Source organism: Phaethon lepturus, unplaced genomic scaffold (assembly GCF_000687285.1).
Source record: "Phaethon lepturus isolate BGI_N335 unplaced genomic scaffold, ASM68728v1 scaffold19130, whole genome shotgun sequence".
Classification (NCBI taxonomy): Eukaryota; Metazoa; Chordata; class Aves; order Phaethontiformes; family Phaethontidae; genus Phaethon; species Phaethon lepturus.
In genome coordinates, this window is record NW_010510015.1 from 24,168 (window position 1) to 41,533 (window position 17,366).

General features: G+C 48.7%; 1 protein-coding gene across 1 annotated transcript in view; it reads left to right on the forward strand.

The window, feature by feature from the left end:
* LOC104627033 (glutamate receptor ionotropic, kainate 4) overlaps window positions 1–17,366 on the forward strand; it is a gene marked incomplete at its 5' end in the record, with an annotated part of 78,414 nt that overhangs the window by 24,099 nt on the left and 36,949 nt on the right. The window contains 3 exons of the mRNA XM_010295159.1: window positions 8,664–8,825; window positions 15,501–15,653; window positions 16,759–16,863. Of these exons, the coding sequence (XP_010293461.1) occupies window positions 8,664–8,825; window positions 15,501–15,653; window positions 16,759–16,863 (420 nt within the window). The remainder of the gene's footprint in view (window positions 1–8,663; window positions 8,826–15,500; window positions 15,654–16,758; window positions 16,864–17,366) is intronic.

Consider the following 17,366-nt stretch of genomic DNA (forward strand, 5'->3'; position numbering starts at 1 on the left):
TCTTTTTCTTTCTTTTTTTTTTAAATATAACGTATGGACCTCAGGCTGGGTTTAAATTTCAAAACATTTATCAAGGAGATCAGATGGAAATAACTGAAACAATTAAAGTTATTACTGTAAGAGGGAAGATGTAAAGGAGTTCTACTAGTGCCGTGAGTCAGATGGACTATTCACTTGATGCAGTTTTGTTCCCTGACAAGATTGCGCGGAGGTGTTGTTGCTGATAAAACAGCTACCATATTCAATTTCCAGAGACGAGATAAATCAGTTTTGGTTTGTTTTTTTGTTTCCTGTTTTTTCTTCTTTGTTTAGTGATTTATAAAGAAGTTGGTCTTCATATAGGATAAGGTTTTCAAAGCTGAATTGTTGCTCTGGATGCCCTGTTGGAACTGGAGGGGAAATCAGTATCCAAATGACCCAGACGACATCACACGTTTCAGCAGTGACGGCCTTTGGAAGAAGGGAATGATGTAAAGTAAAGCAGAGGGAGAGTGGACAACAGCTTCGTATTTGACCAGGGCTGTGGAGCTTAGGTTTTTAGTCCTGCTTTGTGAAGTTACCTTCTCTTGGTGAAATGACCTTCTCTTTCTGTGTCTGGTTCTGCGGCGTGAGCTCCAGCATGGGCTGTGGTGGTTGGCCTTGCTGTACCAGGTCTGCTGGCCGCAAGCACCCTTGCTCTCGCTGGAGCAAGTGAAGAAGGCGAACTCTCTTCTTATGCTTTGACAAATTCTACCTTGCAGTCCAGCCAGCCTTCCTGATTCCCAGTAGCTGATGCAAACCTTTTTGTAGAGCCCTGATCATTCCCTGGATTTATGGTTCATATTTTCAGTGGCATGTGGTAGCAGGGCAAACAAATCAAGTTTTTGCAAGGATGCCAAAGCAATTTCTCCTCATTGTAGTTAGCATGAGGAAAGGAGGATTTAGACGAAGCGATAACTGTACTTTCCTGTGTTTTGCTGCCTGTGCTACCTTACCTGTCTGGGTCTTCTTTATGCATCGTTCAGAGTCCGTCCTGTGCTTGATTCGCAGTTGTTGAGTAAATCACTCTCTCGGATATGACCCAGGCCCTCTGATGTGAGAGCCAACCTCCCTCTTTTCCTCTGCCCTCCTGCTGTCTTGTCGCATTTGTCTTTCAGACTTTCTACCCCTTGTTTTCCAAGAGCTGTGCTTTTCAGGTCCCAACATTAGCACTTGACCTCTTTGCTCTTTGAGAATTTGTCACTCTTCAAACCTCAGGCTCCCTGCAGAGAAGCTGAAGTAAATTGCTTTCGCTAAGAATGTGGGCAATGTATTTTCCTAAGGTGCTCTCGTTTGAAGAACAGCCTCCAAAATATAATAGCTCTCCTTGCATGAGGAGGTAAAAGACCCATGCTTATTAGCATATGGCACACTGATGCTTTTGTGATGTGTCAGCTTTGTAAGAGCAACCAGATTATATATGAACAGTTCCCCTAAGTTGTCCCTGAATTTGTTGAGATCATAGTTCCTCTTTAACTACATGAATGGCCGAATAATAGTGCCTTCGGTAGATCTCCCACATCCACTTACCTGCTCAAAAGGCCACAATTTGTTGCTGTGATGACTTTTTTCTTCCAGAGAAATTGATTTTTACATGTGGCCCATTATAAACTTATTGACTCTGTCAATAGTTTATAAATAAACTGAGCCTTTGAAGAAAACCATAAAGCACTTAACATAATATTGCCCACTTGAGTAAATAAATAAACAAACGTGTTCCTAGAAGAGCGTAGGAATGATTAACTGACTCTGCAGCTCAGCCTTGAGGGCAACAGGATCCAGAGAAGCAAAGGCAGGTATTTTCTCCACTGATACATCTAACTGAGAAGGTCTGACAGTCTTGGGAGAGAAATTGGACACTGGTGCCAGATTGTGAGGAGCTGACCATTGCAGGGGCCAGATGTCCCAGTCACGTAATGAGCACGCAGCCATGCACGAGGCCGGTACCGTGCTCGTATTGCAGTCCCTGGCGTGCCTCTGTTACTGAGGAACATGGGAAGTACCACCGGTCCCCTGGGAAGGTCATTCACTTTAATGTGTTTTCTGTTCTTTGTTGATTTGCACGTTTTTCTTCTTTCTTGTACTCTTGCTGCTGTTAATGATCTCCATCAGTACAAGGGCACAGTAGGGCACCTCAGTGACACAGGAGCCAAAAGTCTTTTCAAGCTTCTTGTGAGCAATCCATGTTTTAGCCATTTTTTGGGGTGTCCCTGGAGGAAGAGTAGTCCTTCTGCTCCCCTCTCTGTCAGTGAGTCTTGCTTTGGACTCGACATGTTCGTGCCTGAACTGTGAAAACCTGGAGTGACTGCAGAGCAGTTGCACCAGATCTGTTCAGTGTAAATAGGACTGGGATGGCACCTTCTGCCCCTTTGGACTAAGCGTACTAGTCCTGCCACACATGGCCTGGGAGAGACTCCATGGAGAGAGGCTTTTTTTTTTTTCCAAAGAAGCAAGAGCTGAGATATTTATCTCCTCTGGTTAACCCTAAAATGGTAAATAATGATGCCCACTGGCATCCAGTGGTGTCAGCAGCGAAGTCACTAGAGCTGTGCTGACTTTGCACTGGCTGCATGTTTGGCTCTTGCATAAAAGCTGCCAGGCAATCTCAATATGGGAATTGAAAGTCTGTGTTCGGAGGGTGATAGTTTTTCTAAGCACCAGGTTTCTTGAAATGCAAGTTTTGCCAGAATGAGGGCTTAATAGAGAAATGGAAGCCTTGGCCCACTACTCTGCTTCCCATCCCACATAAAAATAGAGAAGGAACAGTACAGTGTGTTCTGGACCCACGACGAGCCTGTGCCTGGTGTAAATGAGCCTTTGCCGCTACCAGAGGGCCGGATCCTTGGCTGGGACGGAGGGGAATGAGGTCAGTGCAGCCTGCTGAGCTTATGGCACCAGGAGTTTCTCCTGCGGAGCACTGAGCAATGACAGCATCGGGGGGTGTTTTGGAGGCTGCTAATCAGCAGATCCAAAAATCCAATTAAGTCCTTGCAGTAATTAAGAGACGAAGATAACCACGTGTGTGTGCGAGAGCAAGAGCGAGGAGGTAGGGAGGGGGACATCTTGGTGTCAGTGTAGGTTGAATTGAGCAAATCCTGTGCCTTCCAGGGTCTTAGGATGGGATGAGGTCGAGCAGGGTGTGGGAAGGTCTTGGAGTCACTAAAAATGAAACGAGCCCATCTTTATACTTGACTCCAGTGTGCAGGTAGTGGTCACTGTCTCCCTGCTTCCCGGGTGATCTAGGCTATTAAAAATGTGATAAGAATTGAGTCAGGGAGTGAGGTTCTGTGCACACAAATGGGATGCAGAATAGTATCACCAGCTAAATCGATAAAGCTGGAAGAAGCTCAATAGCTGATGCAGAGCGTTGAATAGCAAACTGGCCGTCTCGCTGCTGTGGAGTGAGCAATTACCAGGAGCCGCTCGCTGAAGTGAGACCTCAGCGTGGCAGTTCAGGGGAGTCTTGAGGGTTTCCAGCTCCACGCTTTAAAAACCATTTTGCTTATCAGGAAGCCTGTTACGACACTAATAATCCCCTGCTTGACTGGCTCTTTCCATGCAGAAGTCTCCAGCCCCTTCCCAGACTTGGGAAGCAGGGGGAAATCAGTGGCAGTGGGGCCAGTAGCGAGGGAAGACCTGAACATCATTTGTGGGGTCTACTTTAGTCTGGGTTTGGATCACTTAGGTGCAGTTTTGGGAGGATACTTCATTAGTTACATGCTTAAATACGAACACTGGCTTTGATGCTTTGCATCATAAGGCGCGTTGGTAATCCGTGTCTCTCTTGGGCTGAATCATGTCAGGTTTTTAATTGCTTGCCTTTTCTTGCTCTGCACCTTAGCTTCCTCCTTTGTGTTGTGGGCACAAAAATCTCCTGGCAGGAGTCCCCCCAGGGCAAGGCAGCAGTGATTTAGTGCATGGCCACGGCACTGTGCTGACAGTGTGAGGAGCGGTGTGTCGTGGCCATCGTGTTACAGAGCCAAACAGGCAGGGCAGGAGGGGGTTCCATCAGAAACCCACCGGCATGTTGCAGGAACCCTGTCGCCGGTGCGGGCTGAGGTGGGAGAGGGCTTGCGGGTGCAAGCGATCCGAAGGTCTGAGTTGGGAGGTTTGCACTGAGTAATATGCCTGCACCTAATGGGTGTATGTTCCTAATGGAACAGAGACTATAGCCCATAAATCTCCCAATTGTAGCTCACAGCTAGCGATGCCAGAAAACCCAAGCTCATGGCTTGAAAATAATGAATTACAGAGCTTGGCTGTGTGGCTTTTATTAGCCAGGTTCTCCCAATGATCTAAATGTTTGGGTCACTCCATAGGTTTTGTCTGCTACTGTAAAGTGAGAATGCAGGTCGAGTGCCGCATGAAGCACAGAAGCCCAAGAGTGACTTCATCCTCTAATAACTCCTCCAGTGCTGTCTCCCAGGGAACCCCTTTGTATTCAATTAGCTAATGTGTGCCTAGCACTTTGAAAATATAGAGAGCCATAGAATTGCTAAGTGTTGTTATTTAACAGCAGATATTTAGTGGTTGTAGCCCTGTAGTAGAAGTCAGAAAATCTACACCATAATTGCCTGGTGCTGCTGCAGGACTTGCTGCGATTTGAACAAAGCCTGGGGATTTTTCTTCTGTAAAAGTTCATTAATTTTGGCTGCAGACCTTCAGGGCTTACTTTTTCTGAGATCTCATGAAACAGGATATTGACTTTTGGTGGGTACTTTAAAAAACAGACCAAAAGAGGAGGGGGAATTCAGGCCGCCAGGATTGGTGTACCTGAAATCAGCCTTGGCATGATTTTGATGGTCTTCTCTGTGCCTCAGGTTGCACTGGTGGGCATAAAGGAGCTGGACTGAGGTGGAGAGCAAAGTGCTGGTCAACTGTTGCAATTGTTCCAGTGTAAGGAGGGGAAAAAATCAGTGGCAGTGGAATAGGAAGTAATTGGGGACATGCTGTTTACACCCATCTCTCTGATTTGCACCTTCTTGTGTTCACCAGGTGCCCTGATCTTGCTTGGAAGTATGTGGTTACAAAGCTGTATTTGCGCAGGCGGAGGAGGCTAGGACAAGGCGTACCAGGGCTTGGAGTCCCCCATTAAACAGAATCTGCTGGCAGGTGTGAGTTATTTTCCTAATGGCTCCTTGCTCTTATTGCGTTGGAAAGCTATCTCCTAGCCTGCAAAAGCACCAGCCAGCACTGCAGATAAGGAAGAGTAACTACGCGAGGAGAGGCGGCTGTGAAACTATTCTGTGTAAGCTCTTGCCCTGCCGGCTTTGTCTAGCAGTCAAGGCAAGGTCAGGGGTATACACCACAGTTGTGCTTCGGCTGTTTAATATTTTTCCTAGCTTAGGCAAAAGTCAGCTTCAGTACGTCTCAATGAGAAATCCTTGAATCTGACACCGAATCCTCATGCTCCCGCTACAGAGCCGTTCACGTGTCTGAGTCTCGCTTCTCAAATGCGAACAGTATTTCTCTACCTCAATCTGGTCTTTGAAAAGGGAAACGTGTTAACACCTGCATGTGCACACATGGTGAGAGGGGCCATCTGAGATCATCTCTGGGAGCGGGGTTTTCTACCCCGTTTCCTGCCTGTGCTCACCTCTTGCCAGGCAGCGTCAGAGGCTCAGCCGTCGTTTGCCATCGGGAGGGCAGGGCGGGGGGACAGGACCAGGGCTGATGGATGGGGCATCAAGCTCTGGGAATCAGCTGAGTGGTTCAGGCCTTGAATGGCAAACGAGTTTGTGTTTGCAAAACTTGGGTTTGGAAATGTCAAGCGTGGTGAATGACCATGTAGGAAAGGAAGAAACCAAACAGGGACAGAAGCTGAGCCGGCAGCTACTGGAGTATCCGGATGCTCTCACCTTCTTGCCCTCTGTAGCAAGCCTGACCTTACCAAATCTTTCTTACCCCTTTGCAAATGAAGTGTGTCCCCCAAGGGCGGTTTATCTCCATCTCTTTGCATAAGCAGCTCATGGCTCATTTGTTTGTTTGTGACCTGGGCCCACGGAATGCTCTTGTGCACGTCTGATGAAAAAACATTTAAAGGCAGAGGATTGGAGCTGGAGCGGAGGGAAGGGACAGGGAGCAGTGGAGAGAAAGGGTCGCGTACAGGCCACACAATCCCCGTGTGTTACAGAGCTGGATGTGTACGAGTGTGACAGCAACAGAAATGGGATTTTCTGCAGCTGGAGGCTTGCCTAGAAAAAGACAGATATGGAGAACATTGGCTGTAGGAAAAGACCGAAGCTTGCAATGACCAGCCACCACTAATGGGAGCTGGGGAAAAGCTGCTGTTAACATTTCAACCAGAGCAAATTGTTGACTCTGGGGGCAGCGTGCCCAGGTCTGCTTGCAACCGCTTTCTCAGGCGGTGAGCCGCGGCAGCCGCCGCCATCCTTGGCGGGCTGTGGGAATTTCCCCAGGGAAATTGGGCTGATGCGGGTGGGGATCCCTCCTGAAAGCGGCACGGGGAGCCGAGCCGGGGGCTGGGATTGACCCCGTCACTCAGCCAGCCCGAGCAGACTGTACCCGTGGGTTCAGCCTTGCGACTTGCTGCGTGACTGGGGCAGGTCGCACCTCTGCCTTGGTTTCCCCCATGTGAATTGAGACCAGCGGGGCTCGTTCCCTCGCCCAGGAGTTGCTGATTTAAGGAGTAGAGCGTAACCCCCCTGCCAGGGCCTGAGCAATTTTAAAACCTTAGAAATGTTTTCAGGGGAGAAAAGGCGTAATAAATAAAGGCACCAATTTCAGCTGCCTTGAGATTGGGGCGGTCTGGCCTGAGACTGAAGCCTTGGACTCTGTGGCTGTTTTGGTACATAACATCCCATTTTCCTTCTGCTATAACGAAGCCAAGAGGGCAGTCGGGCAGCTGCTCGCATTGTGCCCCGTACAGCTTGCCTCCCGGCTCTGGCTGGGGGAGGTAATATTTTGCAGGGGCTCAACATATCTCCCGCTGCTCTGCTTGCATCCAGGATCTCCTCGGGCCCAGGTCCTCATTAGCCATCTGCCCTCGTTGCGCGGGTTGACAGGATGCCGTGAGCAAATGGATAACCTGTCAGGAAGGCAGGAGGGTAATATCATTCAAATGAATCAATAGTTCACAGGCAATTTCATGTTACCTAACGTTAATGCGGTTGGGTCCAAAATGCACTTAATCCTGTGTCTGATCGCATTCTCGTGGGAGTTTGCCGTGCTGGAATAGTCTTGTAACTCCATGTTTCAGAGATTTACAGACGTTGTTCCTACGTGCACGCATACGCAGGAAAGATAAAAAATGACTTGACTTGCTGAAATCTCATAGCCCACGGAGCCAAAAGACATTCGTATTAGTGATGGAAGAGAATGGGTATCCAGCAGTTTCTGAAACTATTACTCCCACCTTCTTGCTCCATTTTAGCAATTAGCAAAAGAGTAATTAGTGAGGAAGGCACCATTATTTCCTGCTAATAGGACAAGGAGGGCTGGACTCTTCTCCAGGAAACTGCAGTTGTGTAACTGCTTCCATTGACATGAGTAGCAAAATAGAGCTCTCCATTTTTGCTTTTTTTTTGTTTTTTTTATACAGTTGTTTTTATACATCTTGCCACTTCGCTCTTCAGAAATGCAAGAGGATGAGCCCTGCACTAAAGCCCAGGGTCAGAGCACCGTCCCACCCTCCACAGGGTGTTAGAATGTCCCGTGAGTGGCATCACCCCCTGGTACCTGATGGCACCAAGGAGCAGGGCACAGCTGCCCTGTGGGGAGGAACGGATTCAATTTAACAATTTAAACTTGGTGTCACCGAGTTGGATATGGTGGTGGTAGAGCAGCTTTGCTCAGCGGCTGATGTTTGTCACCCAGGCTGGGGTCCAGTTCAGTGCACTCACAGAGGAAATTAAGAATAGTAAAGGGAGGACGTTAGTTACTCTCCAGACATGGGTCTCCACAGTCTGGTGGCCCTGGTGGCCTGGGGATCCCTCCTGCCCCGGGTTTGCACGCACAACCATTGCCCGTGTGCTCGCATTGTCTGGGGCTCTCAGCTGTGGCAATACTCGGACACAGCAGCGTTTTCGTGGGGAACACAGCAGGGATGCTTTTCTGGAAGCGCATTGAGCGTTGCTTGGGAGGTATAAATCTGCTAAGGAGCTCTGTGCTCTGGACCTGCCACAACAGAGCTGACCTTCTCTGGCCAGTTAGAGCAGGTTACTGGCTTCATCTGAACAATTCCATCCACCTCCCTGCCTCCGCTGTAACCTCCGTGTGACAGGGACCCTCCTGTCAGAAGGGCCGGTTTGTAACTTGCAAAGAAGAACACCACAGTGGTGCGTGGCTGGCAGGGACCGCAGCTCAGAAACGAGAAGTTCCCAGAACCCGCTTTGGAGGCGTTTTGGTCTTTTTGGGGAACTTGGCCAATAAAGTAGTGGTCTTGGCAGACATGTTCATTAAAAGCCTGAGACAGGCAGCCCGCTAAGTTGGGTCACGGTTAGCACCCAAGCTGTTCTCTACCAGCCGGCGGGTGGATTCCAGCCCCAGCTTGGAGGTGCTAGGTTCCACGTGCAGGTTCTTGTAGCTGTGTGGTCCCGTCTTCCCTTCAATGGTATGGAGTAGTTTTGAAGCTTTTGGTGCCTGTTTTCTTCCCTAATCCTGTTTTCTGTTTTGGGCCGTTTTAGGAGTTTTCCCTCCAGCGCCTGGACAGCCTGCTGGATGACCGAGTCAACATCCTGGGATTTTCCATTTTCAACCAGTCTCATGCTTTCTTCCAAGAGTTTGTCCAGAGCCTCAACCAGTCCTGGCAGGAGAACTGCGATCACGCTCCTTTTACTGGGCCCGCAGTAAGTGAAATTCACTGCCATTGTCCACAGCCTCCCAGAGTCAGAAGCTGTTAGAGTCCGTCAGGAAAACCTTGTGAAAAGAGCTGCAGGCTGGTCTGAGCAGACATTGGCAACGCAGCAGGAGTGAAGACCATGCAGAGGTAGAAACTCAATTGCATGGGTACATGGTATTGACTAATTATTTAATCCAAGTAACACCTGTGCTAAAGAGCTCAGGCACAGCAGCAGGCTACTGTTGCTGTGCTGCTGGACCTTGGACTGGCTTTCGTGGCTGTTGGTCTTGGGGAGGTGGCGGTCCAGGCATGGGAAGAATGAACCAGGCAGTGCACCTTAATTGAGTTAAGTAGGTAGAGGAGGACTTGGGGTGTCAAGCTGTGACTTACAGGGGGGCACCCTGATACGGAGAATACTAAGGCGATCCTGAAAGCCTGTGGTCACCCAAAGGGACCCTGGGGAACCACACGGGTGTAGAGCTTTAGAGGGCTTGTCTGCGTTTGAATGTTTCTACAGCTTTAAATTCAAGCCTAACCTTAATTTAAATTATATTTATATGTCAGTGCAGCAGATGATGCAGCCCTGGTTCAGCGTCTCCCTTGTGAAATTTGTCCCTGTGTATTTACCTCTAGGAAAATGACTTGAGGAAGAGGGAGGCTGGATGCAAATAGCATGGAAAGGGCTGGGCTTAGGCAGATGCCAGAGGGCTGTCTTACGTTGCTGCGCGCTCTAACATCTCCCTGATGAGTGTGCAGATCAGGACTGAAACCTTCCCTAGGGACTTTTCATAACTGGGAAGGTTTGCAAAGCCGATTTGCCAAATCGGGGATGCAGGGGGCTGTGTCTGATGCTGGGGGACGGGAGAGAGAAAATGCCATCAGTGGAACCCTTTGCATTGTTTCTAATGAACTCAGAGTCCCCTTGACAAGCTGAGGCAGCTGTGTACTGCTGAAAATCTCCTTATTATCGCTACAAAGTGATCTTAAGCAGGCAAAATGAGAGCTTTCTGCCCTTTTGTCCCCACATCCTGTTGATGCTTGACATGGAGCTCAGGCCATGGTTAGTACGTGCCTGGGACCATCCTGCTCTCGCCCTTCCCAGCCCTTCTGTGCAGGGGTGGCTGCAGTGAGCTTGCTGTCTGCCCTGCTAAATCTCTGTAGGTTTGCTACCAGGAAGATACCTGTTTGGATGGCAGTTGCAGGGACTGTTTGGAGGCATTAAAAATAAATTTCCTTCTAATGGTACAAGCAGAAGACAGTAGGAACAGGAGCGTAGCAGGTGTGAGGGGAAATAACTGATCTCATTGTGCCTTCTTACCCTGTTGCTGTCTTGAACAACCAGCAAAATCTCTAGGTGGAAGGATGCAAGAGTATGCCCCATTGCAGCACTTTTTTTTTTTTTTTTAAAGAGTGAACGATTTCAGAGCTGAATGGAGCTGTTTGGTTTGTGAGCCTGAGCCTAAATCACCCATCAGTGTCATATTAAGCCAGCTGGATGCTCCTTTCATTCATTCATAAAGCAGAGTCAGCCATACTGCAGGCTTCCTGCCAGGGCAGGGAGAACGTGTCTGGAGGGAGGGAGCTCGGCCACACTGTGTTGCCCTGATCTAAACGGTTCCAGCCCTGCTGTCACTGGGGGACCTGCCCGGGGGCTGCAGGGCTTCCGAAGCGCCCGCTGTGCGCTGCTCTTGGCTGTGCTGGGTAGGTCCCCTTGGGCTAGGTGGTGGTCAGCTGCTCAGGAGGGACTGTTATTCTTCTTGTACAAAAGCGGAATTGAGGCATGGAAGGGAAGTGACTTTGCCCGTTATATCAGAGTCGGGGAATCTACAGCACGATTGGAAAATGGGTTCAGTTCTCCTCAACCCTCATGTAGAGTCTTAACCAAAAGGTGATTTCTTGCTGATGATGTGAAGGTTCGCTCTGTGTTCGTAGCGAGGTCCCCATCACCGATATGCCATGTCCCAGGTGATAAGAAAAGGGCCTTGCCTTGGGTGGTGAAGGTACAGAGCAGAGGTGAAGTGAAATATTGCCAGGCAGGACATATGTTTCTTTCCCTGTGTCTGCAAGAGAAACCCAGTGCCATTTTGCCATGCTTTGTCTCTGCTGTTGGAAATCTGGCAGGTCTCATCTCCCGGAGAGCATTACTCTGTGCAGGAACTTCCCCTTTTAGTCCTGGGAAGCAGATATCTCGTGGGATAGCTCATACTAAAAAGAGAAAAGGAAGCTCAACAGCTGGAAGTGCCAGGAGGGAGGTTTCCTGTGAGCTGCAAAATTCCAGGGCTTTCTTGCTAGAGCTGAGAAAGTGTTTGAGGAAGGCGGAGGGAGCTGCTTCCTCTAATGCCATTCTCATTAATCACATTGCAAAGAAAGGAAATCAGAGAAAATCATTCAAATTACAGATGGCTAGATTAGGTAATTAGAATTTAGGCTAAAACAGATGTTTGTAATTAAGTGTTTATGTCATTGAATAAAATCCAGATTGTAAAGTCTATTTCACAGGATTTTAATGGATTTAATTCTCTGTGTTATGTTTGGGGGCAAAGATACAGATGCTAATGTTCTAGGAAGAAAAGAAAAAAAGAACACATGGCAAAACCCAGACCATCCAAACCTGTTTATGTTTCCCTGGAGATCAGCTTACCTTTAAACATGGCCTTTACGTGGGAGAATTCTGTAAATAAAAAGTGGGATCTTCCACTTAACCGTGCTTAACCTGCTGTTAATTACTAGAGGGGTAGATCTGGTGTTGGGAGGAAGGTGTGTTGCATCCAGCACGGAGCCGTAATGTACCCGGGTAGAGCTCAGGCACCATCCCTGCTCCCGAGGCACGGGGCATCCGATAGCGTTATCTTGAAGACACTGGTGGGAATGGTTCTGCCAGCTGATGCGCTGAAGGGCTGGGGATCTGTTTCTTGTCCCTTTGTAGTTGGTGAGTTGTTCCCAGGGCTTTGTGTCGCAGCTGTACCCTGCAACACCTCCTTAGTTCTCGGGTACAGCCTTTCCTCATGCAGCTGACCAGCGTGCCCAGGGGAACAGAGCTCCAAGTGCATCTGCCCAGCCCACCATCTGCTCCCTTTTCTGGAGCCTTGTTCTGATGAGGCATCCATCAAGTGGCAATTTTTATCAGCAGCTTTCGTTGTCAAGAATTAGGCTTTAGGGATAGAGGGAAATCCCCCGAGGTCCATGAACCTGCGAGTGGAGGACCACCGCTGAGCTTACCAAGTCTTTCACATGCAGCCTGTCACGGAGCCCTTACATCGCAGAGACAGTACAAAAACAACAGGGATCTGCACAAATCAGATGCACACAAGGAAGAGAATCAATTTGTTAACAGGCAAATTGGCTTTTTGTGACAGAGTGACAAAGCTGTGGTTTAAAATGAAAACATAAAAGTAGTCAGAGATTTTATAGGCGACATGAAGAAAGTTGAGGCGATGTACATGAGAGCAGTGACAGATCCCTCTTGAAGAATCTGCCTGGAGGAAGTTAAAAAGGTGCTGTCTCCAGCAAGCTCTCCACTACTCTCCTGAAGGTGATGGCCCCAAGGCATGAGAGACCATGTGGCTGCTCCACATCTGTTCCAGTGCGAAGTCAAGCAGCTTTACTTAACGCACCACTAACTTACGTGAGCCTGCAGGGAGGTGGAGTGGATCTGCTAAAATGACCCAGTCCTCATCTGAGCTTCCTGGGCTACAGGAGATAGCTGGAAGCAATGAGCTTATGTTAACCCCTTGGTTAACCTTGCAAGAAGACACTTGCCTACCTACAAAAGCCAGAGAGATGAAAGAACCCAGAAGAGCTGCTGCACTCCAACGCTATATAACTGTGAACGGTTTCCTCCACAGAGCCTGCATCCCAAATTCCCTTGCTGTGTTGAATACAATTTATTAGCGTTACCAAGTGAAGAGGGGCAGAGGGATACCGCATTGGGTAGGTGGTGTAGGGCAACAAATGCTGCGTTGGGCTGACATGAGACACAAATGGGAGAGCAGCAGTGCTGCTGGCAGGGTTGCAGGTGACGGTGGAGCAGGACGATCCCACACCAGGGACCATGGGAAGATGTGGAGTGATGTAGAGGATTTTGATACCAGAGGAGCAGAGAAAGGCCATGAACCTCCCCAGGTCTGAGTGCTGGTGGCTACTCAGGAGGTATTGAAAGGAGACTCAAAGTAGGTGTTTAAAAGGAGGGGCATGGGTCTGTTCACTTGCATGTGGCTGTGTTTCCAGGCTCCCATGTGTCCAGGTGCCATGGTCCAGGGCCCACAAAATTTAGAGGCTGGCACAGGAGCCTAGTTTTGAGCCCAGTGGGACGGGACATTGGCATAAATGATAAGCAGCATCAGGAATGGAAATGTGGTGCTTCTGAAGAAAGATGTGTTTGGTTTTTTTTTTAAAAAGGAAAGAGGTGTGTTGAGGGCATGGGAAGGATTCCCATTGCCTACCAAGAGGACTTGATCCTGTCTATCACAGCACTGTCCCCAATCCTGAAATTGTTTGAAATCATAAGGGAACTGCCAGAAATCCTAACAAATTGTTCAAGGCTAAGGAGTAAAATATTCCAATCAATAATGTCAAACGCTTCACTAACATCTACAAGTCTCTTACTCACCAGCTAATAAGAGATCATTAACTGTTCAGGGAAAATGGAAATGAAAATCCAACAGGAGACAATTAAAAATGCTATGACAACATTCTGATTTGGTAGGAGATGGTGAAACTTTGGGATCACAGGGGTTGCGTTTGCTCTCATAACATTTTCATTTGGCCGACTGGTATTAATATGGTTCCTGATTCAGGAAAGCAATTGCTAATTGTGTATGGCATCCTGTAGGTGGAATGGGATTCAGTCCACAGTTAAAATTAGGTGTATGCTAAAGAGCATGGAACAGGGGCCAAGGACAGGACAGGCTGGAGAGGTCCTGTTAGGAAAGGAACTTGTACTGAAGGGGAAAAAAGAAAGGTAGGGAGAAGGATATATCAGCTCCTTTAAGAAGTTCTGGAAAATGCTTCCCAGGAAGGGAACGTATAATCAGATGTGAGTACTAGGTAAAAAACCATAGCAAACTTACTTACCCCCACACAGAAGGGAAGAAGATGAGGAGAGAGGCTCGCTGCCGTTACAAAGGGAAGTGTGGTATCTCATTGCTGAGGCAGAGTAGGAGACAGGATACCCAATTTCTGCTCTGCCACCAACTCCTTGTGTGTCCTCAGGCCACTCAGCTCCTCTGCTGTTACAGTTTACCTCCTGCAAAATAGCTGTAATAAAGCTTCATAGCTCTGGAGCCCGTCAGTCCTTACTATAGGCAGAAAGCTCTTGACATATATGACCGAAGGTGCTGCCTGTTGCATAGGAGACAGGTCAGATGCAGGACTGACAGACGCCAGGCAAGTTGCTCAGTGCTCAATGGAGAGTCCCTGGATGCAATCTGTGTAAAGCCTATTAAACTGGTATGTACAGGAGGAATGTGACAGAGTGAATGTAAGTCTGTACCAGGGCTGGAAAAGTGAGAGGTTACTGGTGCCGTTAGAGCTGGCGTTTGGGGTTTTGCTAGCATGCCTTCTAACTTGTGCTGGCTTGTATGTTTTATGGTTCTGTGCTGTGTATTAACTGCCTAATCCCAGGCCATTCTGGTCAATGAGGTCTTACCACTGATCTGAGTAAGATCAAGCAGGGTTAAGTCTGGCTCACTCTCTTCCAATTAGTAATGCAGTTGAAGCCAAAGGTTCGTTGGGATGATTGAACTGGGCAAGACTGTCCCTGCAGGGCCACTGGCAGAGGTGAATAAACCCCATCAGGCTTTGGGAGGAAGAGTGGATGTGGATACAACTGAAGTGCTGTAAGTCACAAACAGGCTAAGGTGGGGGAAAGGAGCCCCAGGCTAGAGACTGAGTTGCCAGGAGCTGGGATGGTAAGAGGATGCTCTCAGAAGTAGCCGTGGGGAAAATGTAGCCTTGGTAGTAATGAGCTGCAACGGCTTAATTCCAGCAGAGTCAGGAGGTGACAATAATTAAAACTGAAATCTTAGTCACAACAGTGAACATGAGAGAGCAAATGGCTGATAATTAACTAGATCAAAAACATCAAAATGGTTGCGCATGGGTGAAGAACACAGTTTGTGAGGCTTGATGGGCAAAGAAATCTGATTAAAGGCAAACAAAGCAAAGATGAGAAGGAGAAGGGATGAGCTCTGTGGTTCTGGACATTGCTTCAGCAACGTCATGACGGAGCAGGTAACAGCCAGCAGTATATTTGAGGTTGTAGCGAGGGACTAGATGGTCTCTGTGGGGTCTGAAAGCCAAGATCAGTAGTTTGGGAAGTAGATCTGGCAAAACCTCATTTCTCATGGATCTGCCTTTCATAGCAGTGGTCGAAGAAGGACTCTCTGGTGCCTAATGAAGGCTGAAGCAACACAGTCCTCTTTCCTTCTTGCTTCAGTGATGCAGTTCAGGGATATGATTGCCGTTGTTCTCCCTGCCTGGGCAGATGGGGTGCAGGGTGCTGCTGGAGCAGAATGGTAGGCAAGCAGCGCACGCTGTCTGCACGGAGGAAGCCAAGGGTTTTGCTCCTTTCTGATCCCAGCCGAGCAGAGCACTCTCCTGCTTGCTGCAAGGGCCTGACGGTGCAGCGGGAGGCTCAGTTTTTGTCTTTCTGTCTCAATTTTTTTCTTCCTTTTCCCCATAGCTCTCTTCTGCCCTGCTGTTCGATGCTGTGTATGCTGTGGTGACTGCCGTGCAGGAGCTGAACCGGAGCCAGGAGATTGGTGTGAAGCCCCTGTCCTGTGGGTCTGCCCAGATCTGGCAGCACGGCACCAGCCTGATGAACTACCTGAGAATGGTGAGAAGGGACTGAAGTTTGCCGCTGTGTTAGGCACTAGTGCTCGTCCCTGCCGGAGGCAAAAGGCGTGTATGTACATGCTGGTGCTGGCACAGTTTTCAAGCACAGAGGGTCGGTCTGTTTGAAGGTAGCACTGGGAATGAAAAGAGAGGAGATCTAAGGGCTGGTTTGTCACTGGCCTTGAAACGACATGAAACTCTCCATTTTTCAGGCTTTGCTGCGGAAAAACTGGAATTCAATGAATATTTTTTTTTTTTTTAAAGTATGGGTGTTACTAAGTGATTTGAGCTCTGTTTCGAGTGAACTTGAGTTGATATAAGGTCATGCAATACAATTGCTTAGAGCTCAGTGGCAAGAGGTCAGCTTCCCTATGAAGGGGTTTGGGCTCCTTTGAACCCAAAAGTGTGTGGTTGCTGGAACTGATCAAGCCTAGTTCTGGCATGAGAACAGACCCTGAAACTTCAGCCTTGTGAAATAGTTGGCTGCTGTCAATGCAATTCCTCAGAGCTGAGGCTGGCCGTGCAGAAAGAGCGTGTTTTCTGAGTCTGTTTGGGGTGCAACTGAAATGTCATGAGATGAGGAAATTTCATGAGACCTTTTTTCCCCCAAAGGAAGGCTCAACTGAACCCGAACCTTGTGTCACTTTGGTCAATGCATGTGAACCCTGCTTTAAATCTCACCCTTAGTCAGAGACAACAAAACTCTTCAGCTTCCCTTGGCTCTGCTGTTAGGAGGCCCAGTAGCTTGCTCTTGGTGCTGAAGAGGTGCTCCAGCAGCAAGTGAGCAGTGGTTAATCTGTACGGTGAGGCTCGACATTAATCCTGGCTCCATTGCAACACGCTCTTGTGTTAAATGCAGGCCTGATGTAGTGAAAGAGCATGTAAGGGTTTGTGGAGGAATCCCCAGCTAGTGATTTAGTGTGACACAGCAAAGACTAGCCAGACTCCAAAAGCACTTAGGATTGAGACATGAGGATTGCATTGCTGTTGCTGCTGGGAGGGTGGATGGCTGGCGTGCAGGGTGAGTGACCGCCAGCCCCAGCTCTGCTGCCGGCGGTGGGGTGAGCCGCCTCGGTGGGCGCTGTAACTCACTCTGTCTTGGACAGGTAGAATTGGAAGGTCTCACCGGCCACATCGAATTCAACAGCAAAGGTCAGCGATCCAACTATGCCCTGAAAATCCTGCAGCACACGCGCAGCGGATTCCGGCAGGTAAGAGCAGCCGCGCTGGGCCGGGGACAGCGCCCAGGGACGCTCTGTGCATAGCCTGGTAAGGGCTTGGCTCAGGCTGCTGCTGCGGGGGCCAACGGGCGCTGCAGACACCCCTCTTTGCAAGATGAGGTGTTCAGCAAGTGACAGCATGGCGTGGATGTCACAGTGGCTCTCCCTGGGCCTGGGTTGGCAAACACACCGTGTTTCACTTCATCAAGGACGTGTCTCAAGATAATTTAGATTTGTCTTAATGTATAAGGCCGCTGAGATGGTGATGTTAGAGGCAGTATCTGTCCCGTCACAGTAACCCTCCTGTGCAGGAGATCATTCAGGGCATAAAGTGTGTGCAAGATATAAGCTCACACTCAAGACATACTTGTTCTTAAGCTTGTGGAGGCACATGTACTCAAAGTGATTTGGATGGGGAAAAATGGAAGAATTTCCCATGAAATGAGCAAAAAAGGTACTATGAACCTTTCCAAACAACTGCTTCTGGGAGGGAA